This window comes from Lampris incognitus, chromosome 5 (genome assembly GCF_029633865.1).
Source record: "Lampris incognitus isolate fLamInc1 chromosome 5, fLamInc1.hap2, whole genome shotgun sequence".
In the NCBI taxonomy this organism is placed as follows: Eukaryota; Metazoa; Chordata; class Actinopteri; order Lampriformes; family Lampridae; genus Lampris; species Lampris incognitus.
Genome location: NC_079215.1, coordinates 1734791 through 1755655, shown reverse-complemented (window position 1 = coordinate 1755655; position 20865 = coordinate 1734791). Strand labels below are relative to the sequence as shown.

The window sequence follows — 20865 nt, the reverse complement described above, 5'->3', positions numbered from 1 at the left end:
CGCAAAGTGAAACGTCAACCCGGGTGAGAAGATGGGTCTTATTACCCCCTGTACTAAACATATCCCAAGACTGTTTCGGGGGTTACCTGTGGGCTTTGCTGAGGAGAAGATGTTGAAATATCCGGAAGTGAGAAGTCCCTGTTGCAACAACTCTGGAAGGAGGTTGTCGGTGCAATCCTCTCCTATACAGTTCCTACAGGTTGGAGTACTTGGGCCTGGAGCAAGTTTACAGAATTACACCATTAAGTGACATGGGCATTAATGTCAACTAATCACGGCTACCCCCCCCCACCCCCCACCCCAATTAGAATAATAGAGGTTGACTGGTTTGGTGGTGAACGATTGACAAAATGGCAAGAATTCCAACAAAAAATAAATATTTGGCATATTTCTTAGATTATTCATTACTTCAAGTTATGTGAAATGACGCTTGTTTTTTGATGACATGCAAACTGCAGTTAAGTAAAATGGGGGAAAACAAGTGATGCTCTGATTTGATATCCTATAGGATTTTTAGAGGCACAGTGATTTAGACAACTGAGATGAACCATTTAGTGAATGTAATCCAGTAACCTGCGCCACTAATTTTAAGAAGGGACACAGCAATGGATGACGCTAAATAAAAAGCATTTGGTGTGTGTGTGTGTGTGTGTGTGTGTGTGTGTGTGTGTGTGTGTGTGTGTGTGTGTGTGTACTGTTTGCCCTGTACAGTGAAATTAATTTAGACAGAAAACTGAAACAAGTTTTTAAACGGCATGACTACTACGCCAGCAGAAATTGAACTTGAATGTATAAATCTGAATTTGCATTGCAGAGAGTGAATTCAACTTGCATGAATCTGGACATAATTTTAGAATTTTAAAGTTAATGTAGTAGGGTTTAAAAGTGAACTTTGTCTCTCTCAAATACAGTGTTCATCTTTTATATCAAGGTTATGTGAGGTAAAAATTCATCACTGAACATGCTTTCAAATTAATTTCTTACGATTCAGATTCAAATCGCTGCAACACACATCCAAGGACTTTGAGAAAAGATCTGATGACCCCCCCCCCTTTTTTTTAAAGATTATTTTTTTTGGCATTTTCTGACTTGATTGATAGTGACAGTTGAGAGAGAGAGGGACAGGAAAGGCAGGGGAAGGGGAGGGGATGACATGCAGCAAAGGGCCCGGGTCGGATTCAAACTCAGGCCGCTGTGGTAAGGACTCAGCCTTATGTGGTCCACGCTCTACCAGGTGGGCCACCGGGGCGCCCAACAAATTCCTTTGTAAGCCTTTCAGGTCTTAGCACCTGCTGAATGAGGTTATTCCATCAGAATGGACGATGAACGACCACTAATGTCACCTGCGATAAAGAGTTTATAAAAATGTTGCTTAAAAGTAATAGTGATTGCTTATCCAAGTAAACACATTGTGGGGTTTTTGATGTATATTTTTAAAACATTGTATACTGACACGTAGGTCAGGTGACTCGGCCATACTAAATTGTCCCTAGGTGTGTGTGTGTGTGTGTGTGTGTGTGTGTGTGTGGGCCGTGTGATGGACTGGCGACCTGTCCAGGGTGTCTCCCCGCCTGCCGCCCAGTGACTGCTGAGATAGGTTCCAGCATCCCCGCCACCCTGAGAGCGGGATAAGCGGTTTGGATGATGGATGGATGGATGGATATTGCATTAGCAGTGCTACATCAGCAATGCAGTGCTGCTTTAGCATGCTAGATGCTTCTAGAAACTAAGTGTTTTTAACAGTTTCCAGTCTGGTTTAGAGCACTTCATAGAACCAAGACAGCTCTAGTTAAGGTTACTAATGACCTACTGCTGACTACAGACAGAAGTGACTGCTCCATTTTAGTTCATTTAGACCTAAGTGCTGCTTTTGACACAGTCGATCACAGTATGCTCTTACATCGCTTGGAGATTTGGGTAGGCACCGTCATGAAAAAATACAAACTGACACAGGCTCTGCTGTAACCTTGGTACTGAGACAAACAAAGAACACCTGTGCTAGTATGGGACCTTCCCATACTAGCAAGAAGAAGCGCTGGCACCTGCAGATAAAGGAAACTACCCCCTTTATCTGGTGTTAGCAGAAAACCACATTCCATCCTGATAGGCAAGTTGTTTGTCTCACCCTATAAAAGAAATCATGTAACTAATGCCCTGGGCTCACTGTTGCCTCAGTGAGCTTGAGACCACTTAAGTGCTTTTTCTGTGAATTAAACGAACTCAGAGAGACAAGACCGACTATTTTCTTTTTATCAAAAAGTTTGCCACCACAGCATCAAGGGCTCGGCTCTTAGTTTATTAAGCTCACACCTCTCCAACAGAACTTGTTCTGTTGTTCTGGGTAACTCTACTTGATGGCTCAGTTGAGTTGTGGTGTCCCTCAAGGCTCAGTTCTTGGCTCCCTTCTGTCTTCTATATACATGCTGCCTCTTGGCCAGGTTATTCAAAATCATTTTGTGTTTTACCATTTTTATGCTGATGACACTCAGTTATACGTGCCACTAAAATCCACAGATCCTAGCACCCTAGCAAATCTCACAACTTGCCTCTCTGACATCACATCCTGGATATCCGAAAATTGTCTTCAATTAATGATTTTAAGTCTGACATCATTCTGTTTGGTCCCCGAACAGAATGACATCAGACTTAAAAATCCTTTTGGTACTAATCTTGGAGGTCTGTCAAATAATCTTAAGCAGGCTGCTAGGACTTTAGGGGTAATATTCGATGCCAACCTCGGTTTTGATAATCAAATCCAACCTATTGTTCAGTGTTGTTTTCTCCAGCTCAAAGTAATCTCTCTAAGTCATTTTGATCAATTGCTGACCTACGAAAAGGTGTATATGCTTTTATCTATTCACGGCTTTGTTATTGCAATGCACTTTACTCAGGTATCAGCAAGGGCTCCCTCCACCACCTGCAGTCTTTACAAAACTCCGCTGCTCAATTTATTACCAGGAAAAGAGACATGACCATATCACTCCTGTGCTTGCCTCCCTACAGTGGCTTCCTGTTATATTTTGAATTGATTTTAAAAATGTATTGCTCACTTTTAAGGCTTTACATGGTCTTGCTCCTAGATACATCTCTGACTTATTGACCTGGTATGTGCCTTCTCAAACATTAAGACCTGCAGATGGAGCCCTGCTGGTTATTCCCAGGTCTTGGTTGGTTAAAAAGGGTGATGGGGCTTTTGCTGTTAGAGCCCCCACACTATAGAACTCTCTTCCTGTTGAACCAAGACAAACCAAGCCTCCAGCATCTTTTAAATCTTGTCTTAAAACTTTTCTTTTTTGTGAAAGCTTTTGCAAATGTTTTACATTTGTTTTTATTTACTTATGCTGTTTTAATTTTTACTCCCACTTATTTGGTCTTATTCTTATTTTTGCATTGTCTGGTTTTATTTCTTTTGTTAAGCACTTTGTAACATTGTTTTTAGAGCGGTGCTATATAAATAAAGTTATTATTAGATGAACCCATGTTACCTGAGTGGAGGGCTAGTTTGCCAGATTTTGTATTGATCATTGTAAATTGCCATATTAGGGTACAACTGTGTTTCATTTAAGATATGATGGCTGTAATATCAAAAATCTACAAAATGTAACCTTTTACACCTCATCTGTTAGTTTAGCGTACAGCATTATAGGTTGATAAAACAGCAGCATTCTCTCTCATTTAGACAAGTTAACCCCCTTTGGCATCATGAGATATTATGTTAACAGTGTGGTGTAATTACGAAGCAGCACAAAAAGTTTTACATACTCAATGTGTCATGTGATAAAACCCAACATGACATTTCACCGAACAATTAACCTTTGTTTGGCGTTAATTATATAGTTACTGTTATCACGTAATGATACGGTTGACAAAAATGCAAAATCATAAACGACAAATGCTTTTCTAAAGACATTACAGCAGTTCATGAGTCGTAAAATTCAGGTATTAATACTTCTGATGTGTGTGTGTGTGTGGGGGGGGGGTCAACAATTCAGAGCCACAGCAACATTAGCATTAACTCAAACTCATGCAGCTGAAATCCAGTTTCTGCTCGCACTAATCTCATGCCATGCAGCTTTCACCTGGCAGTGGTTGGTGGCGGGTGAAAGCTGCTGGATCTGAATGAATATGACAATAAACTAAAACAAGACAAACTATTTTGTGGTGCAATGTGGTGAAACCGCTTTGTGCTTCTCCAGACACCGCAAATTAATCAGCAGAGGCATCTAGGTGTCAGGGTGAGTGTGTGTGTGTGTGTGTGTGTGTGTGTGTGTGTGTGTGTGTGTGTGTGTGTGTGTGTGTGTGTGTGTGTTCATTGTACATGGCAAATTTCCCCCTCCTTTTTCTCCCCAGTTGTATCCAGCCAACTACCCCACCCTTCCTGAGCCGCCCCGGTCTCTGCTCCACCCCCTCTGCTGATCCAGGAGGGCTGCAGACTACCACATGCCTCCTCCCATACATGTGGAGTCACCAGCTGCTTCTTTTCACCTGACAGTGAGGAGTTTCACCAGGGGGGACGTAGCACGTGGGAGGATCACGCTATTCCCCCCAGTTCCTCCTCCCCCCTGAACAGGCGCCCCGATGGACCAGAGGAGGCGCTAGTGCAGCGACCAGGACACATACCCACATCTGGCTTCCCACCCACAGACACGGCCAGTTGTGTCTGTGGGGACCAGCATCTCGTGTATTTCTACCAGTCATTTAGTGAAGGTCTTTGAAGTGTTTCCTCTGCGTGTTGGTTTGACGGGTTGTCTGTGAAGGACAGGGAGTCTAAACAGCAGGGTTCAGGCCTGCTCCAAGATAATGGGAGTCCAGCAGAGAGACTCGCGCTCCCTCTGGGAGAAACGTGTGGCCCAGAAAGCAAAAGGAATTGTTAGCCAATCTGACCACGTCCTGCCCAGTCAATTCCGTGTGATGCTCTCAGGCCGGCGTGATAAAGCGCCCCCTGGGAAAACGAATCGCTATTCTCGGTCCTTCATTCCTTCTGCTATCAGGCTGGTAAATGCTGGGGTTAGTCATTTTAAATAAATGCTTCATATTGTTTAAACCACAACAGCTGGTTGGTACCTTGTCTGTTTGTCGCATGGCTCGTGGGTCTGTGTGTTCACTGACTGTAGTGGGGGAATGTGGCGTGCAATGCATCTTGGGATGCTTCCTTTGTTTATTTATGGTTCTATTCTTTTGACTTCTATGGATTTTTGCCCTTCGCCTGGCCCTCGTGTGAGTCTGCGTGCAGGGCGGCTGAGGGTGGCAGCGTGCATGTCTCGCCCGTGTACTGATGTGTCTGTTGTCTCTGACATGGTGAAGACTGCTGCTTGTCTGTGAGTCGCTGTATGTCTGGGTGGACTGTGGGAGCTGAACTGCCCTTCTGGCATAAATAAAGTTGTCTGGATCTGAATCATATTCAGTGTACAGCGAGGAGGCTCCACAAGAACGCTGTTTTACTGAAGCTGTGACAAAATGTTTGGTTTCCAGTTACACTCGTTTCTCTTTGCTCTTCCCATCGGTCCTCCCCTCTTGCATCGCCGCTTCCCCCAGGACGGTTTGGAAGGGGAAATGTAGGAAACACACAGCATACCTCGCACAAACCACGTGCCTACGTGAGTGCTCATAGCAGTGTCCTACCTGCCAGGTTTTCCAGAGGTTGGTCAGGTTGGATGAGCAAACTGTAGGGTGCCTTCTTTCCCATCTCCACCCAATTACTGTGGCTGTAGAAGTCCTGTATTTGTAAACAAAAAAAAAAAAACAAAGCAAAAAAAATCAACAGTTAACAAAATTAGCCTCGCGTCCACCATAAAGAGCGGTGGGTTACCATATGTGGTTTGGAATTAGGCTGGGAATTGGCAGGTAGGGTTTCAAAACTGCAACGATATTTTAGGGCCTATTCCACACATATTGCGATGTTTCCCAAAGTTTAAGCAGTTTGATTCTACATCAGGATTTTTAAGGCTCCATCCCCTCTTTGCCACCGTGCAATGTGAAAACTGCAGTAATCCAAAGAAAATGTACAACCGAATGCCTTTACTTCAAAGGAATAAGACATCACGTCAGACTTCTTCATAGGATCTGTTCGCTGTGCTCCAACATTGCCATTCAGGGAAAATGCTGCGGTGTTGAAACATCGATTAGGTGCAACAAAATGATCACCGATTAAAAGCTTCACAACTTGTTATTGTTATTTTGCAGCGAATTGATATTTCCCCCACCGCCTGGTGTAAAAGCTCTCCATAGACAGAGCATGGCAGCAGTAGCAGTCAGGTCAGGTCAGTGTTATTTGTATAGCCCAATATCACAAACGACAAATGTGCCTCAGGGGGCTTTACAGCAACACAACATCCTGTCCTTAGACCCTCTCATCGGGTACGGAACAACTCTAAAAACCCTAAAACCCTTTAAGAGGGAGGAACAACAGGGAGGAAGCTCAGGGAGAGCAGCAGAGGAGCAGCTCTCTCCCAAGACGCACAACGTGCAGTGATGTTGTGTTTACACAATTTACACAACACAACACTGAAAGAGGATAACACAATTATAATGCACTTATAAGATGTATGAAGGATATGATGAGCAGGATGCCAAGCAGAGTCCAGACACCACCGGAACAGCCCAGGCCCCGAGCCAACCGACCACCATCACCATGTAAAAAAAAAAAGAATATATACACTACCGTTCAAAAGTTTGGGATCACATTGAAATGTCCATATTTTTGAAGGAAAAGCACTTTACTTTTCAATGAAGATAACTTTAAACTAGTCTTAACTTTAAAGAAATACCCTCTATACATTGCTAATGTGGTAAATGACTATTCTAGCTGCAAATGTCTGGTTTTTGGTGCAATATCTACATAGGTGTATAGAGGCCCATTTCAAGCAACTATCACTCCAGTGTTCTAATGGTACAATGTGTTTGCTCATTGGCTCAGAAGGCTAATTGATGATTAGAAAACCCTTGTGCAATCATGTTCACACATCTGAAAACAGTTTAGCTCGTTACAGAAGCTACAAAACTGACCTTCCTTTGAGCAGATTGAGTTTCTGGAGCATCACATTTGTGGGGTCAATTAAACGCTCAAAATGGCCAGAAAAAGAGAACTTTCATCTGAAACTCGACAGTCTATTCTTGTTCTTAGAAATGAAGGCTATTCCATGCGAGAAATTGCTAAGAAATTGAAGATTTCCTACACCGGTGTGTACTACTCCCTTCAGAGGACAGCACAAACAGGCTCTAACCAGAGTAGAAAAAGAAGTGGGAGGCCGCGTTGCACAACTGAGCAAGAAGATAAGTACATTAGAGTCTCTAGTTTGAGAAACAGACGCCTCACAGGTCCCCAACTGGCATCTTCATTAAATAGTACCCGCAAAACACCAGTGTCAACATCTACAGTGAAGAGGCGGCTGCGGGATTCTGGGCTTCAGGGCAGAGTGGCAAAGAAAAAGCCATATCTGAGACTGACCAATAAAAGAAAAAGATTAAGATGGGCAAAAGAACAAAGACATTGGACAGAGGAAGACTGGAAAAAAGTGTTGTGGACGGATGAATCCAAGTTTGAGGTGTTTGGATCACAAAGAAGAACGTTTGTGAGACGCAGAACAAATGAAAAGATGCTGGAAGAATGCCTGACGCCATCTGTTAAGCATGGTGGAGGTAATGTGATGGTCTGGGGTTGCTTTGGTGCTGGTAAGGTGGGAGATTTGTACAGGGTAAAAGGGATTCTGAATAAGGAAGGCTATCACTCCATTTTGCAACGCCATGCCATACCCAGTGGACAGCGCTTGATTGGAGCCAATTTCATCCTACAACAGGACAATGACCCTAAACACACCTCCAAATTGTGCAAGAACTATTTAGAGCAGAAGCAGGCAGCTGGTATTCTATTGGTAATGGAGTGGCCAGCGCAGTCACCAGATCTGAACCCCATTGAGCTGTTGTGGGAGCAGCTTGACCGTATGTTACGCCAGAAGTGCCCATCCAACCAATCCAACTTGTGGGAGCTGCTTCTGGAAGCGTGGGGTGCAATTTCTCCAGATTACCTCAACAAATTAACAGCTAGAATGCCAAAGGTCTGCAATGCTGTAATTGCTGCAAATGGAGGATTCTTTGACGAAAGCAAAGTTTGATGTAAAAAAAAATCTTATTTCAAATACAAATCATTATTTCTAACCTTGTCAATGTCTTGACTCTATTTTCTATTCATTTCACAAAATATGGTGGTGAATAAGTGTGACTTTTCATGGAAAACACAAAATTGTTTGGGTGACCCCAAACTTTTGAACGGTAGTGTATATATATATATATGGATTTATAAACTATATAAAAAGAAAATGTGATGAGGAGGATGCCAAGCAGCATCCAAGTAGCGGCCACCATCACCACGGAGACCTGGGAGGAGAACCGACTGCACATGCACACGAGGGAGAGTCACATGACACCATTCACACACAGAAGAAGAGAAAGGAGAAGACATGATTCAGAGAGAGCGAAAAGACATGCGAGAGAAGAGAACAGTTTGCAATAGTCATTAGCCATAACCAATTAAGTCATAAACTAGTCATAATCTATACGCTATAATCTATACTTGATAATCTGGTGGGCAGAGCAGTGGTTGGTAAATTCATTGAGACAGCAAACCAACCCGCCATCCAGTACAGGTTGTGAAGCACTCAACTTAAAGGCAACTACTAATAAACTAAGACAAAAAGATGAGTTTTGAGTTTGGATTTAAAGACTCAACAGACTCTGATGGTCTGATGGCAGCAGGCAGGTTATTCCACAAGAATGGAGCCCGATAGGAAAAGGCCCTGCTGCCACCAGCTGACTTCTTTTTAACTTTGGGTCACACAGGAGCCCTGTATTTTGAGAGCGAAGTGCTCGAGATGGCACGTAAGGTTTAAGGAGATCAGACAGGTAGGATGGGGCAAGCCCATTTAGGATTTTATAAGTCAGCAGAAGCACCTTGTATTCTGATCTAACATGGATAGGAAGCCAATGAAGGGAGGCAAGCATTGGTGTAATATGGTCACATTTCCTAATTTTAGTTAGGATTCTAGCAGCAGCATTCTGAACCATCTGAAGACTTTTAGTACTAGAATGTGGCAGACCTGAGAACAGAACATTACAGTAATCAGGTCTGGATGAAACAAATGCATGTATTAGAGTCTCTGCGTCAGCCATGGAGAGAAAAGACCGAATTTTAGCTATGTTACGTAAGTGAAAAAAGGCAGTCTTGGTGATTTCTTTAATGTGCTTATCAGAGGAAAGGCTGGGATCAAACGTAACACCAATACTTTTGGCTGCCGCACTTTGTGAAACCACAGAGTTGTCGATCGTTATCGTTACTTGATAAAATTGGTGTCTGTGTCTAGCAGGGCCAATGACCAGCACCTCGGTTTTATCTGAAATTAAAAGCAGAAAGTCAAGTGACATCCAGTTTTTCACAGTAGCCAAGCAGGCCTCTAAGTTAGTGATTTGAGTATGAGCATCAGCCCTTATAGGCACATACAGCTGAGTATCATCAGCATAGCAATGGAAATTTATTCCATAACTGCGTATAATTTGGCCAAGAGGTGAAATATAAAGAGCAAAAACTAGATGGCCAAAAATTGAGCCCTGAGGCACACCATATTTAACGTCAGAGAATTTTGATGTAATATTACTACAGCAGACACAATGTGTTCTTCCAGATAAGTAGGACTTAAGCCAAGAGAGAGCGAGGCCAGAGACACCACAATTACAATGTAGTCTATCTAATAGTATACAGTGATCAGTGGTGTCAAAGGCTGCACTAAGGCCCAGTAGTAGAAGCACAGAAGTGGAATCAGAGTCGATAGCCAGTAAAAGATCATTCACCACTCTGGTCAGAGCAGTTTCAGTGGAGTGACAGGGCCTGAAAGCCGACTGAAAAGGTTAATATACACTCACTGGCCACTTTATTAGGTACACCTTGCTAGTACCGGGTTGGACCCCCTTTTGTCTACAGAACTGCCTTAATCCTTCGTGGCATAGATTCAACAAGGCACTGGAAACATTCCTCAGAGAGTTTGGTCCATATTGACATGATAGCATCACGCAGTTGCTGCAGATTTGTCGGCTGCACATCCATGATGCGAATCTCCCAGTCCACCACATCCCAAAGGTGCTCTATTGGATTGAGATCTGGTCACTGTGGAGGCCCTGTGAGTACAGTGAACTCATTGTCATGTTGAAGAAACCAGTCTGAGATGATTCAAGCTTTATGACATGGCGCGTTATCCTGCTGGAAGTAGCCATCAGAAGATGGGAACACTGTGGTCATAAAGGGATGGACATGGTCAGCAATAATACTCAGGTAGGCTGTGGCGTTGACACGATGCTCAATTGGTACTAAGGGGCCCAAAGTGTGCCAAGAAAATATCCCCCACACCATTACACCACCACCACCAGCCTGAACCGTTGATACAAGGCAGGATGGATCTATGCTTTCATGTTGTTGACGCCAAATTCTGACCCTACCATCCGAATGTCGCAGCAGAAATCGAGACTCATCAGACCAGGCAACGTTTTTCCAATCTTCTATTGTCCAATTTTGGTGAGCCTGTGCGAATTGTAGCCTCAGTTTCCTGTTCTTAGCTGACAGGAGTGGCACCCGGTGTGCTCTTCTGCTGCTGTAGCCCATCTGCCTCAAGGTTCGACGTGTTGTGCGTTCAGAGATGCTCTTCTGCATACCTCGGTTGTAATGAGTGGTTATTTGAGTTACTGTTGCCTTTCTGTCAGCTCGAACCAGTCTGGCCATTCTCCTCTGACCTCTGGCATCAACAAGGCATTTTCGCCCACAGAACTGCCGCTCACTGGATATTTTCTCTTTTTCGGACCATTCTCTGTAAACCCTAGAGATGGTTGTGCGTGAAAATCCCAGTAGATCAGCAGTTTCTGAAATACTCAGACCAGCCCGTCTGGCACCAACAACCATGCCACGTTCAAAGTCACTTAAATCACCTTTCTTCCCCATTCTGATGCTCGGTTTGAACTGCAGCAGATCGTCTTGACCATGTCTACATGCCTAAATGCATTGAGTTGCTGCCATGTGATTGGCTGATTAGAAATGTGCGTTAACGAGCAGTTGGACAGGTGTGCCTAATAAAGTGGCCGGTGAGTGTAGATGGTTTTCTTTTATATGGGTCGAAAGCTGTTGATAGAACAATCATACAAATCTCAGATTATTGGCTCTATCTATCTATATATCTATATCAACATCTACAGTGCTGTTGTTTTTTGTTTTTCTTGCCCTTTTGTATGTGTCTAAGTGGGAGAGTACTGCTGGTGTCATGTGTGGCTGCCGCTTCTCCCTCTCGTAGCCCCCCTTCCCATCCACCCCTGTATGTCTGTGTTGTTTATCTGTTGTCTTGTTTCGCCGTTGTTCATTGTAAAGCGACTTTGAGTGTTAGAATAGCGCTATGTAAGATTGATTTATTATTATTATTTATCTGATTCTGATTCCATCCATGCATCCGTCCACCTATCCGTCCTACCTGTAGGGTGTGACAGACTTGTCCCAGGATCAGTCTTCCTGAAACAAAGTTCTCCCTCTTCACGCTGGCCTTCACAGCAGACACTCCTTTAGGGTTGAATCATTGGAAATAAAGCAGAACATAAATAACACAAATTGATGGTAACTGATTAAATTGTTGCACTACCCTTCAGTATTTAAAAAAAGTCCTTCCAAAACAGACTCAAATGTGTCTCTCCTTTCAAAAGCAAATTCCTAAAGGTTTAAGTTGAGTTTAAGTCCATGTTTGGCACAATTCTGTATTTCAACCAATTCTAATCTGAGGCTTCGTGTTACTTTTGATGCCGTTGTACACATTTTGCCACCATTCATCTGTTTTGAAAATGTTCTCCAACAAAATTAACTACTTCTGCCTCATTTTCTATCTGCGGCAGCTTAACACAGTAGTTTGTGGCCGTCTTACTATTGTTTAATAAGGCCATAAATTAAACCTATTTAGGGTCAAAGAAACACAATTTCGTTTTTTCCAAGTTTTTCCTTCTCAGTGGCAAAACAGCAACGCTGTCATAATTTAAATTTCTATTAAATGGGATGTCAAATATGAAGAGTTTAAATTCAAAATGCAGCATTAGCGTTACAATTTTAGCTACATATCTGCAAAGTACTTAAGAATCATAATGTAAACATCAAACCATCAAGTCTGCGGAGGACATAAATTATCACTGAGTATTTGAAAAGTAGTTGGTCTGAAAGTGTCTATTATTTATTAATTTTTTGCAAAAGTGGATATCTCAGTCTGAGTTCTGAACAAAGTGCCTCATCTGTACCAGCTGTGATGACATCTCGTCCTCCCTGGAAGGTCTCGTCATCGAAGTGGTGCTCTTCACTCAGCGCCAATATGATGTCCACTGCCGCGTTGCTGAAATACATCCTGACTATGGAAGACTGGAACATGATGGTTGAGATGAGTGACGTGGAGGTCCCAGTAGTGGAGCAGGCCTTCTGGACCTCGAACACTGTGAGTCTGTCATTGATCTATGACGTAGACAGAGATGTGAAAATACTTTTTCAAGTTGGAATATGGGGAGAAAAAACACAACAGCAACCTATAGGACTCTTATGAGCCTTTTTTACTATATGTCCTACTTACAGAGTCAGACAGACTTGTGGATACCATTTTTATGTCTGTGCATGCAGTTTGAGGGAATGTTTGAATGGTGAGTTTAGCCTAGCTTAGCGCAACAGCTGGATGTCTACCAGGATCATCAGCAGCTCCGCTCAGAAAGGAGATACACCTTCTCCAAAGCCCATCAATCATAATTTTTTACTACTACTACTACCACTTTCAGCTGCTCCCGTTAGGGGTCGCCACAGTGGATCATCCATTTCTCACATCAACTCTCACATCAAAGCTCACATCAACACTGTTACTCGATCTGCATACTTCCACCTACGCAATTTAATCGTCTTCGCCCATCACTTACACCTAACAGCACCGCCATACTCACTCACACCCTGGTTCCATCCCGTACTGACTACTGCAGTTCTATCCTCTTTGGTCTTCCCCTCAAGTGTCTTCATAAACTTCAATTGGTCCAGAATTCAGCTGCCCGTATCAGTACCAGAACTCCTTCCATAGATCACATCACTCCTGTTCTTCAGCAGCTCCATTGGCTCCCTGTTAAATACCGTATTGACTTCAAGATCCTGCTCCTCACCTTTAAGGCCTTAATAACCTAGCTCCTTCATATCTTTCTGAACTCCTTCATATCCACACACCCTCCCGCACTCTCACATCCTCTTCTGCTCTCCAACTCACTACACCATTGGCCCGCTTGACTACCATGGGGTCTAGAGCCTTCAGTCTTTCTGCCCCCCACCTTGACTACCATGGGGTCTAGAGCCTTCAGTCGTTCTGCCCTCCACCTTGACTACCATGGGGTCTAGAGCCTTCAGTCGTTCTCCCCGCTGCCTATGGAACTCTCTCCCACAAGACATTCACAACATTGACGCTCTTTCAACCTTCACATCCCATCTTAAAACGCACCTTTTCAAACCGGCATATTCAGTCTGATCCATGCTGCACTGAGTTTTGTGCAGATGATGATTTTATACTTATCTGTTGTGTTAACTTTTTACTGACTACCCCGCTGACTTTATGCTGCCTGATACAGTGCTGCTGGTTTTTACTGTCTTCTGTAAGGCGTTCTTGGGTGCTCTGAAAGGCGCCCACAAACAAAATGTATTATTATTTCCATCTCTTCCTGTCCTCTGCATCTTCCTCTGACACACCAGCCACCTACATGTCCTCCCTCACCACATCCATAAACCTCCTCTTTGGCCTTCCTCTTCTCCTCTTCCCTGGCAGCTCCATATTCAGCATCCTTCTCCCAGTATACCCAGCATCTCTCCTCCACACATGTCCACACCATCTCCATCTTGTCTCTCTTGCTTTGTCTCCAAACCGTCCAACCTGAGCTGTCCCTCTAATATACTGGTTCCTAATCCTGTCCTTCTTCATCACTCCCAGTGAAAATCGTATCATCTTCATCTCTGCCACCTCCAGCTCCACCTCCTGTCTTTTCATCAGTGCCACTGTCTCCAAACCATATAACATAGCTGGTCTCACAACCATCTTGTAAACCTTCCCTTTAACTCTTGCTGGTACCCTTCTGTCACACATCACTCCTGACACTCTTCTCCACCCACTCCACCCTGCCTGCACTCTCTTCTTCACCTCTCTCCTGCACTCCCTGTTACTCTGGACAGTTGACCCCAAGTATTTAAACTCATATGCCTTCGTCATCTCCACTCCTTGCATCCTCACCATTCCACTGTCCTCCCTCTCACTCACGCATAGGTATTCCGTCTTGCTCCTACTGACTTTCATTCCTCTTCTCTCCAGTGCATACCTCCACCTCTCCAGGCTCTCCTCCACCTGCACCCTACTCTCACTACAGATCACAATGTCATCCGCGAACATCATCGTCCATGGAGACTCCTGCCTGATCTCGTCCGTCAATCTGTCCATCACCATTGCAAACAAGAAAGGGCTCAGAGCCGATCCTTGATGTAATCCTGTGATAGTTGAACATGTGTGTATGTACTTTCTATAATAATGGACATGTTTCATTATGTAGGAATATTACATGGTCAATGTCAGTTCATGACACAGTACAAGTTATTCCATGGGAGTGTCGCTTTCAATGATGCGGGAAGACTTGTTGCCTCTTGGTGTGTATGTCGTCATCATCAGGAGAGTACCTGTCGAGGGTTTGTGGGGAGTTCGAGCCTCTGACCGGTGAAGGGAAACGCCACGCGTTCTGTCTGGGTACACGGTACGCAGCTGCACCAGAGGCGCACGCCACGTGGCTGACTAACCGTGGCGCACGCGCTGCCAGCACAGACTGTGTGTTACACAGTCTGTGCTGGCAGCACAGCGTTTGCACCATGTTTGTTTTGTGTTGTTTCAAGCGTTTATAAAAACAACATATATTTTGTAATTGTAAAAGAACAACATGTAAAAAGACTAAAAGCTTTAGTTCCAATGATTTCATCCGAACAAGTTCACATGTAAACAGAAGCTCACATGTAAACAGAAGCTCACATGTAAACACAAGCTCACATGTAAATACAAGCTCATATGTAAACAAAAATACACATGTAAACAGAAGTTCACATGTAACCACAAATTCACATATGAACACAAGTTCACATGTAAACGAGTTCACATGTAAACAGAAGCTCACATGTAAACACAAGTTCACATATGAACACAAGTTCACATGTAAACGAGTTCACATGTAAGCACAAGTTCACATGTAAACACAAGTTCACATGTAAACACAAGTTCACATATGAACACAAGTTCACATGTGAACACAAGTTCACATGTAAACAGAAGCTCACATGTAAACAGAAGTTCACATGTAAACACAAGTTCACATGTAAACACAAATTCACATATAAACACAAGTACACATGTAAACAAGTTCACATGTGAACACAAGTTCACATGTAAACAGAAGCTCACATGTAAACAGAAGTTCACATGTAACCACAAATTCACATGTGAACACAAGTTCACATGTAAGCACAAGTTCACATGTGAACACAAGTTCACATGTAAACACAAATTCACATATGAACACAAGTTCACCCGCAAACACAAGTTCACATGCGAACACAAGTTCACATGTAAACACAAATTCACATATGAACACAAATTCACATGTAAGCACAAGTTCACATGTAAACACAAGTTCACTCACATATGAACACAAATTCACATATGAACACAAGTTCACATGTAAACACAAATTCACATATGAACACAAGTTCACATGTAAACACAAGTTCACATGTAAACACAAGTTCGCATGGCATGGGGATGGAATATGTTTCTAGGTTATTGAAAAGCCTTATTGTTATGATTGTTTTATAGTTATTGAAAGAATAAGAAAATATGTTGTTTATAATCTCATTGACTTGTGATAAAGCCTTTCATGGCGAAACACTGCGTTGAGTGTCTTGTCATATTTCTTCCCCACCTCCACCTTGAACCCATCTGTCATTCCAACCACACCCCTCCCCCTGTCACACTTCCCTCGTACATATCCTGCACCACTCCTACATACTTCTCTGCCACTCCCGACTTCATCATACAATTCACCCTTTGCAGACGCGTCACAATTATCACGTGATGAGGGAGACTGCGCCATGACGGACGGCAGCAAGTGACAGACCGGGAAATTCAAAAGCGAACAACAAAAACAAACAAAACATTGTGACGGATCAGTAGCTATTATAGTTTAAATGGAAGTGATGGCTACCAATAGTCAGAGTCATGCTGTGGAGTTGTCCCGTGAAGTGAGTCACCTTGTAGGACGGCACGAAGAGCGATATGTGGAGAAGCTAGCGATAGCAGGGTTAGCTAGCGATAGCAGGGTTAGCTAGCGATAGCAGGGTTAGCTAGCGATAGCAGGGTTAGCTAGCGATAGCAGGGTTAGCTAGCGACCCGTACCTTCTTCCTACCGATGTGTTCACGGATCAAGCAAAACCGTCCAGTCTGCCCGAGTTCAGTCCACACGGTCTGTACCACTGTGTTACCAACGGAGGGTCCCCCCCCCCCACACACACACACACACACAGGTGCTGACCTAAAAGCACACACAAGTCCGGAAGCTGACCAGTTCTTTGTAGCTGGGTGGGTTACAGAACCGCGGCGCTACTCTCACAGCAGGGGGATGTACTTCATAATGGCAAAGGTAAGACATAGCTAGCTAGCCCGCTGTGTATGTTTTTAACCTGTTTCCCCTAGGATGCCATCAAACCTCAAGTCGACTGTAACCAAAAGCAGCCCATACTTTCCTCGCCATGTCAGAGTAGGCTACACAGTCTGGCCAGCTAGCTAGCATTTGGCTCATCCCATAGAACGTGTTAAGTTTGAGTCCACAACATTCAAAGGGGACAAGGAGGCATAATAAAACTGTCAGTAACGTTTTCAGTGTCTGAAGCCACTGATTCAAGTGTACTGGTTAGCATGAAGCAAAATACAATTAAATAATAAAGATACAATTTGTATATTTTTAGCTGTTTTTGTTAAATTACAATCATTTTCTCATGTCCACTCTGGCCATTTCTCACATTCATGTAAGGTAACACTTAAAAAATATCACATAAATCTCAGACTTTTATTGTTCTTATGAGCAAAAATACTTCCCTCTTCATATGAAATGTGTTAATTAGATTAAAAATGCATAATTTTTGGTTTATATATATATATATATAGTCAGTTCAGGTTCAGGCCTTGCCTGTTAGCACACTGCACGGCACAGCAGGAAATCACCGTCGTACCATAAAAGTAAAATAAAAGTAAAATAAAAACTAGCTTCAAACAACGAAATGTCGAACTATAGCTTACGTGCCTGCTTGTCTTAAATTTGACGCCCAAGTCTTCTGCCGTCCGTCATGGCGTTCATATTCCCCGCGAGTGGGACGTGACGTCACGTGCAAAGGGTCAATACCACACCTCCTCTCTCGGCACCCTGTCGCATGCTTTCTCTAAATCTACAGACACAATGTACCTCCTTCTGGCCTCCTCTATACTTCTCCATCAACATCCTCAAAGCAAACATCACATCTGTGGTGCTCTTTCATGGCATGAAACCATACTGCTGCTGCTGATCATCACCTCTCCTCCTCTTAACCTAGCTTCTATTACTCTTTCCCATATCTTCATGCTGTGGCTGATCAACTTTATACCTCTGTAGTTGTTACAGTTCTGCACATCACCCTTTCTTGAAAATCGGTACCAGTATGCTTCTTCTCCACTCCTCAGGCACCCTCTCACTTTCCAGGATTGTGTTAAACAATCTGGCTAAAAACCCCACTGCCATCTCTCCTAAACATCTCCATGCCTCCACAGGTATGTCATCAGGACCAACTGCCTTTCCACTCTTCATCCTCTTCATAGCTGCCCTCACTTCCTCCTTGCTAATCCGCTGAACTTCCTGATTCACTATCCCCACATCATCCAGCCTTCTCTCTCTCTCATTTTCTTCATTCATCAGCCCCTCAAAGTATTCCTTCCACCTTCTCAGCACACTCTCCTCGCTTGTCAGCACATTTCCATCTCTATCCTGGATCACCCTAACCTGCTGCACATCCTTCCCAGCTCGGTCCCTCTGTCTAGCCAATCGGTACAAGTCATTTTCTCCTTCCTTAGTGTCTAACCTGTCATACTTTCTTCATCCCTCTGACTATCCCACTTCTTCTTTGCCAACCTCCTCCTCTGTATACTTTGCTGTACTTCCTCATTCCACCACCAAGTCTCCTTGTCTTCCTTCCTCTGTCCTGATGACACACCAAGTACCTTCCTAGCTGTCTCCCTCACCATGTCTGCAGTGGTTGCCCAGCCATCTGGCAACTCTTCACTACCACCCAGTGCCTGTCTTAACTGCTGCCCGATCTCCACACAACAGTCTTCCTTCTTCAACTTCCACCATTTGATATTTGGCTCTGCCTTCACCCTCTTCCTCTTCTTGATCGGATGGTGGTCCTACAGACCACCATCCGATGCTGCCGAGCTACGTTCTCCCGTCACCACCTTGCAGTCTCCAATCCCTTTCAGATCGCACCTTCTACACAAGATATAGTCCACCTGTAATTTTTGACTCATAATTTTTTACTAACCATCATAATTTCAAACTATTTTTCCATAACGCATGTTTTCATTCCATGTTCTTCTGTGGAGGACATGCATATTATGGGGGGGGGGGTTAATTTTTGGGATTTTGTATGTACTCATGGAAACAGTTAAGAAAAACTGTGATAGCTATGCTAACGAGTAAAAATTGATAATGCTCATCTTCAAAGAAGGTATAATTCCCTTTTATGTACGTAACTCTAAGAATTACCTCTAGGGAGAGTAACTGTTGAAATGAATGAAGGTCAGTGGGCGAATTTCACAAAATAATTTCTCAAAATTAGACTGCATCCATACTAGATATAATTTTATCAAATGCAACCGACTTATATTTTTTTTAAATTAAGCTTTATTCTCTTATTCTGTGAGTATGTTGGTGTTGATGGTGTGCTGTTCAGCCAGCACAGCCAGTCAATATTGTTTAGCCTTCGGCCTATGGTAGCTGGCTTCTCAAAAAACATTGTGTGAGGTTAAGATTCAATTGACCTTATTGACTGATGGAATATTTACACATATCTTCCAGAACCTATAAAGCAAATAAGTTTTGCGGTTGTAGTTGCATAGATTGCATTTTTAGCCATGTAGCCATGTCTCAACCCCATCTCGTCCATTCATTTCAGATGCTGTTTACACTGACTAGTTAGTGGCAGAGGATGCTCACAAATGAAGGAACAATGGAAGGAATAGCAAATGGTAAACCTTTTTCAGGTAAACCATCTTCGGTTTTCCCCTGGTTGGTTGGTTGGTTCCATGGAAAGAGATGCAAAGAATTATGGGACGGTTGTGATCGTTCAGTGACCATATATGCCATACTCTCTCTCCCCCCCCCCCCGTCTATTTAGTGTACAAACACATACCTTTCACATCATAAACTTGCAAACTAACCATTTGCATACTATTAGCATGAAGAATAAGCCATTCAGACACTGTTAATTTACCCACTTACCTCCAGGCTAAAGTCCCGCCCTTCTGCTGCAGCGAGGAACTGGCAGACCTCGGCCGTCTTCCTGAGGATGGCCCGCTGTGTGATATCACGGTGAGTGGCGGACTTCCCGTCAAATGAGAGGAGAGGTTGGAAGCCGTGGGCGGAGCTTAGCAGACAGACGACCAAGGCCACTTGGAGAATGGTTGGCTGTGTTGCAGCCATAACGATGAAAGATGAAGAGGAGGAGAGGGTGGCGTTTGGAGGAATCTCCCCTGAAATGAAGCAGAGAAGCTCTGAATCTTCCTCCACTCTGCCTTTTCCTAACCCTGTCTGCTTCCTCAGCCCTGTTTGTCTAAGTTTGGCTTTGGTCTGCTCTTCCTCCTGCTCTTCCTCGGCTTGTGTTCTCAGCCCTCAGATGAACTCCAAAGAAAGTCCTTTAGGTGAATTACTTTGCATCACTCCCTTTCATAATTCTTACTCTGTGCTGTGGTCTGCACCAAAGGGGGGAAGCTGTCAACCATAGGTGAAACAGGGCAAGCAGGGATTTTATCAAGGCAATCAGCAGCAGGTGTTAAAATGAGAGAGAGAGGGAGAGAGAGCAAGCAATGGTTGCGAGAAACTGAATATTTCACAACTGATATTTACATGTCGAACACTATCGGTGTCTTTTTTTTGTAAATTGTTTTATTGGGTTTTTAAAGACAAAATACAACAAACAAGAACAGAGGGGGCATATGACAGCGCCCCCATCACACCCCCCTCCCTCCCAACAACACGGTCCCCTGGAGATAGATAGATAGATAGATAAATACATACATACATGCATACATTATTACATAAAAATACAAATAAAAAATACACAAACATCAGGAGGAAAAAGACACAAAAAAGGGAAGGTACAGACGAGAAAAAGTAAACGAGGCTTGGTCTGAATGAATATAAATGAAAAAGTAAAATTAAGATTCAAAATCATTGCTGGTCGTCGGAGGGGAGCCTCCGCAGGCCAGAGCGGCGAAGTACGAAATGAGGGGCTGCCACCTCACAGGACATTGGTGGGCGCAGCCCCTGAGCGACAACTTGATTTGTTCAAGTTTTAAAAAGTGGATCCCATCACTTCGCCACAGGGAGACCGGGGGGGGGGGGACTTCCGGTGAAGAAGAATCCTGCGCCGCGCCAATAAGGATGTGAAAGCCACCACGTCTGCATGCTTAGGGGTCAGAGAGAGCAGATCCTCTGGGATACCAAAGAGAGCTATCC

At 43.6% G+C, this 20865-nt stretch overlaps 1 protein-coding gene across 1 annotated transcript in view; it reads right to left on the bottom strand.

Annotated features, from left to right (window-relative positions):
• Nucleotides 1-19830, bottom strand: part of LOC130112316 (von Willebrand factor A domain-containing protein 7-like) — a 56883-nt gene extending 37053 nt beyond the window's left edge. The window contains exons 1-5 of the mRNA XM_056279646.1: nucleotides 19630-19830; nucleotides 12304-12511; nucleotides 11499-11584; nucleotides 5623-5716; nucleotides 87-215 (exon numbers count right to left, since the gene is read on the bottom strand). Of these exons, the coding sequence (XP_056135621.1) occupies nucleotides 87-215; nucleotides 5623-5716; nucleotides 11499-11584; nucleotides 12304-12511; nucleotides 19630-19830 (718 nt within the window). The remainder of the gene's footprint in view (nucleotides 1-86; nucleotides 216-5622; nucleotides 5717-11498; nucleotides 11585-12303; nucleotides 12512-19629) is intronic.
• Nucleotides 19831-20865: the final 1035 nt, after the last annotated feature.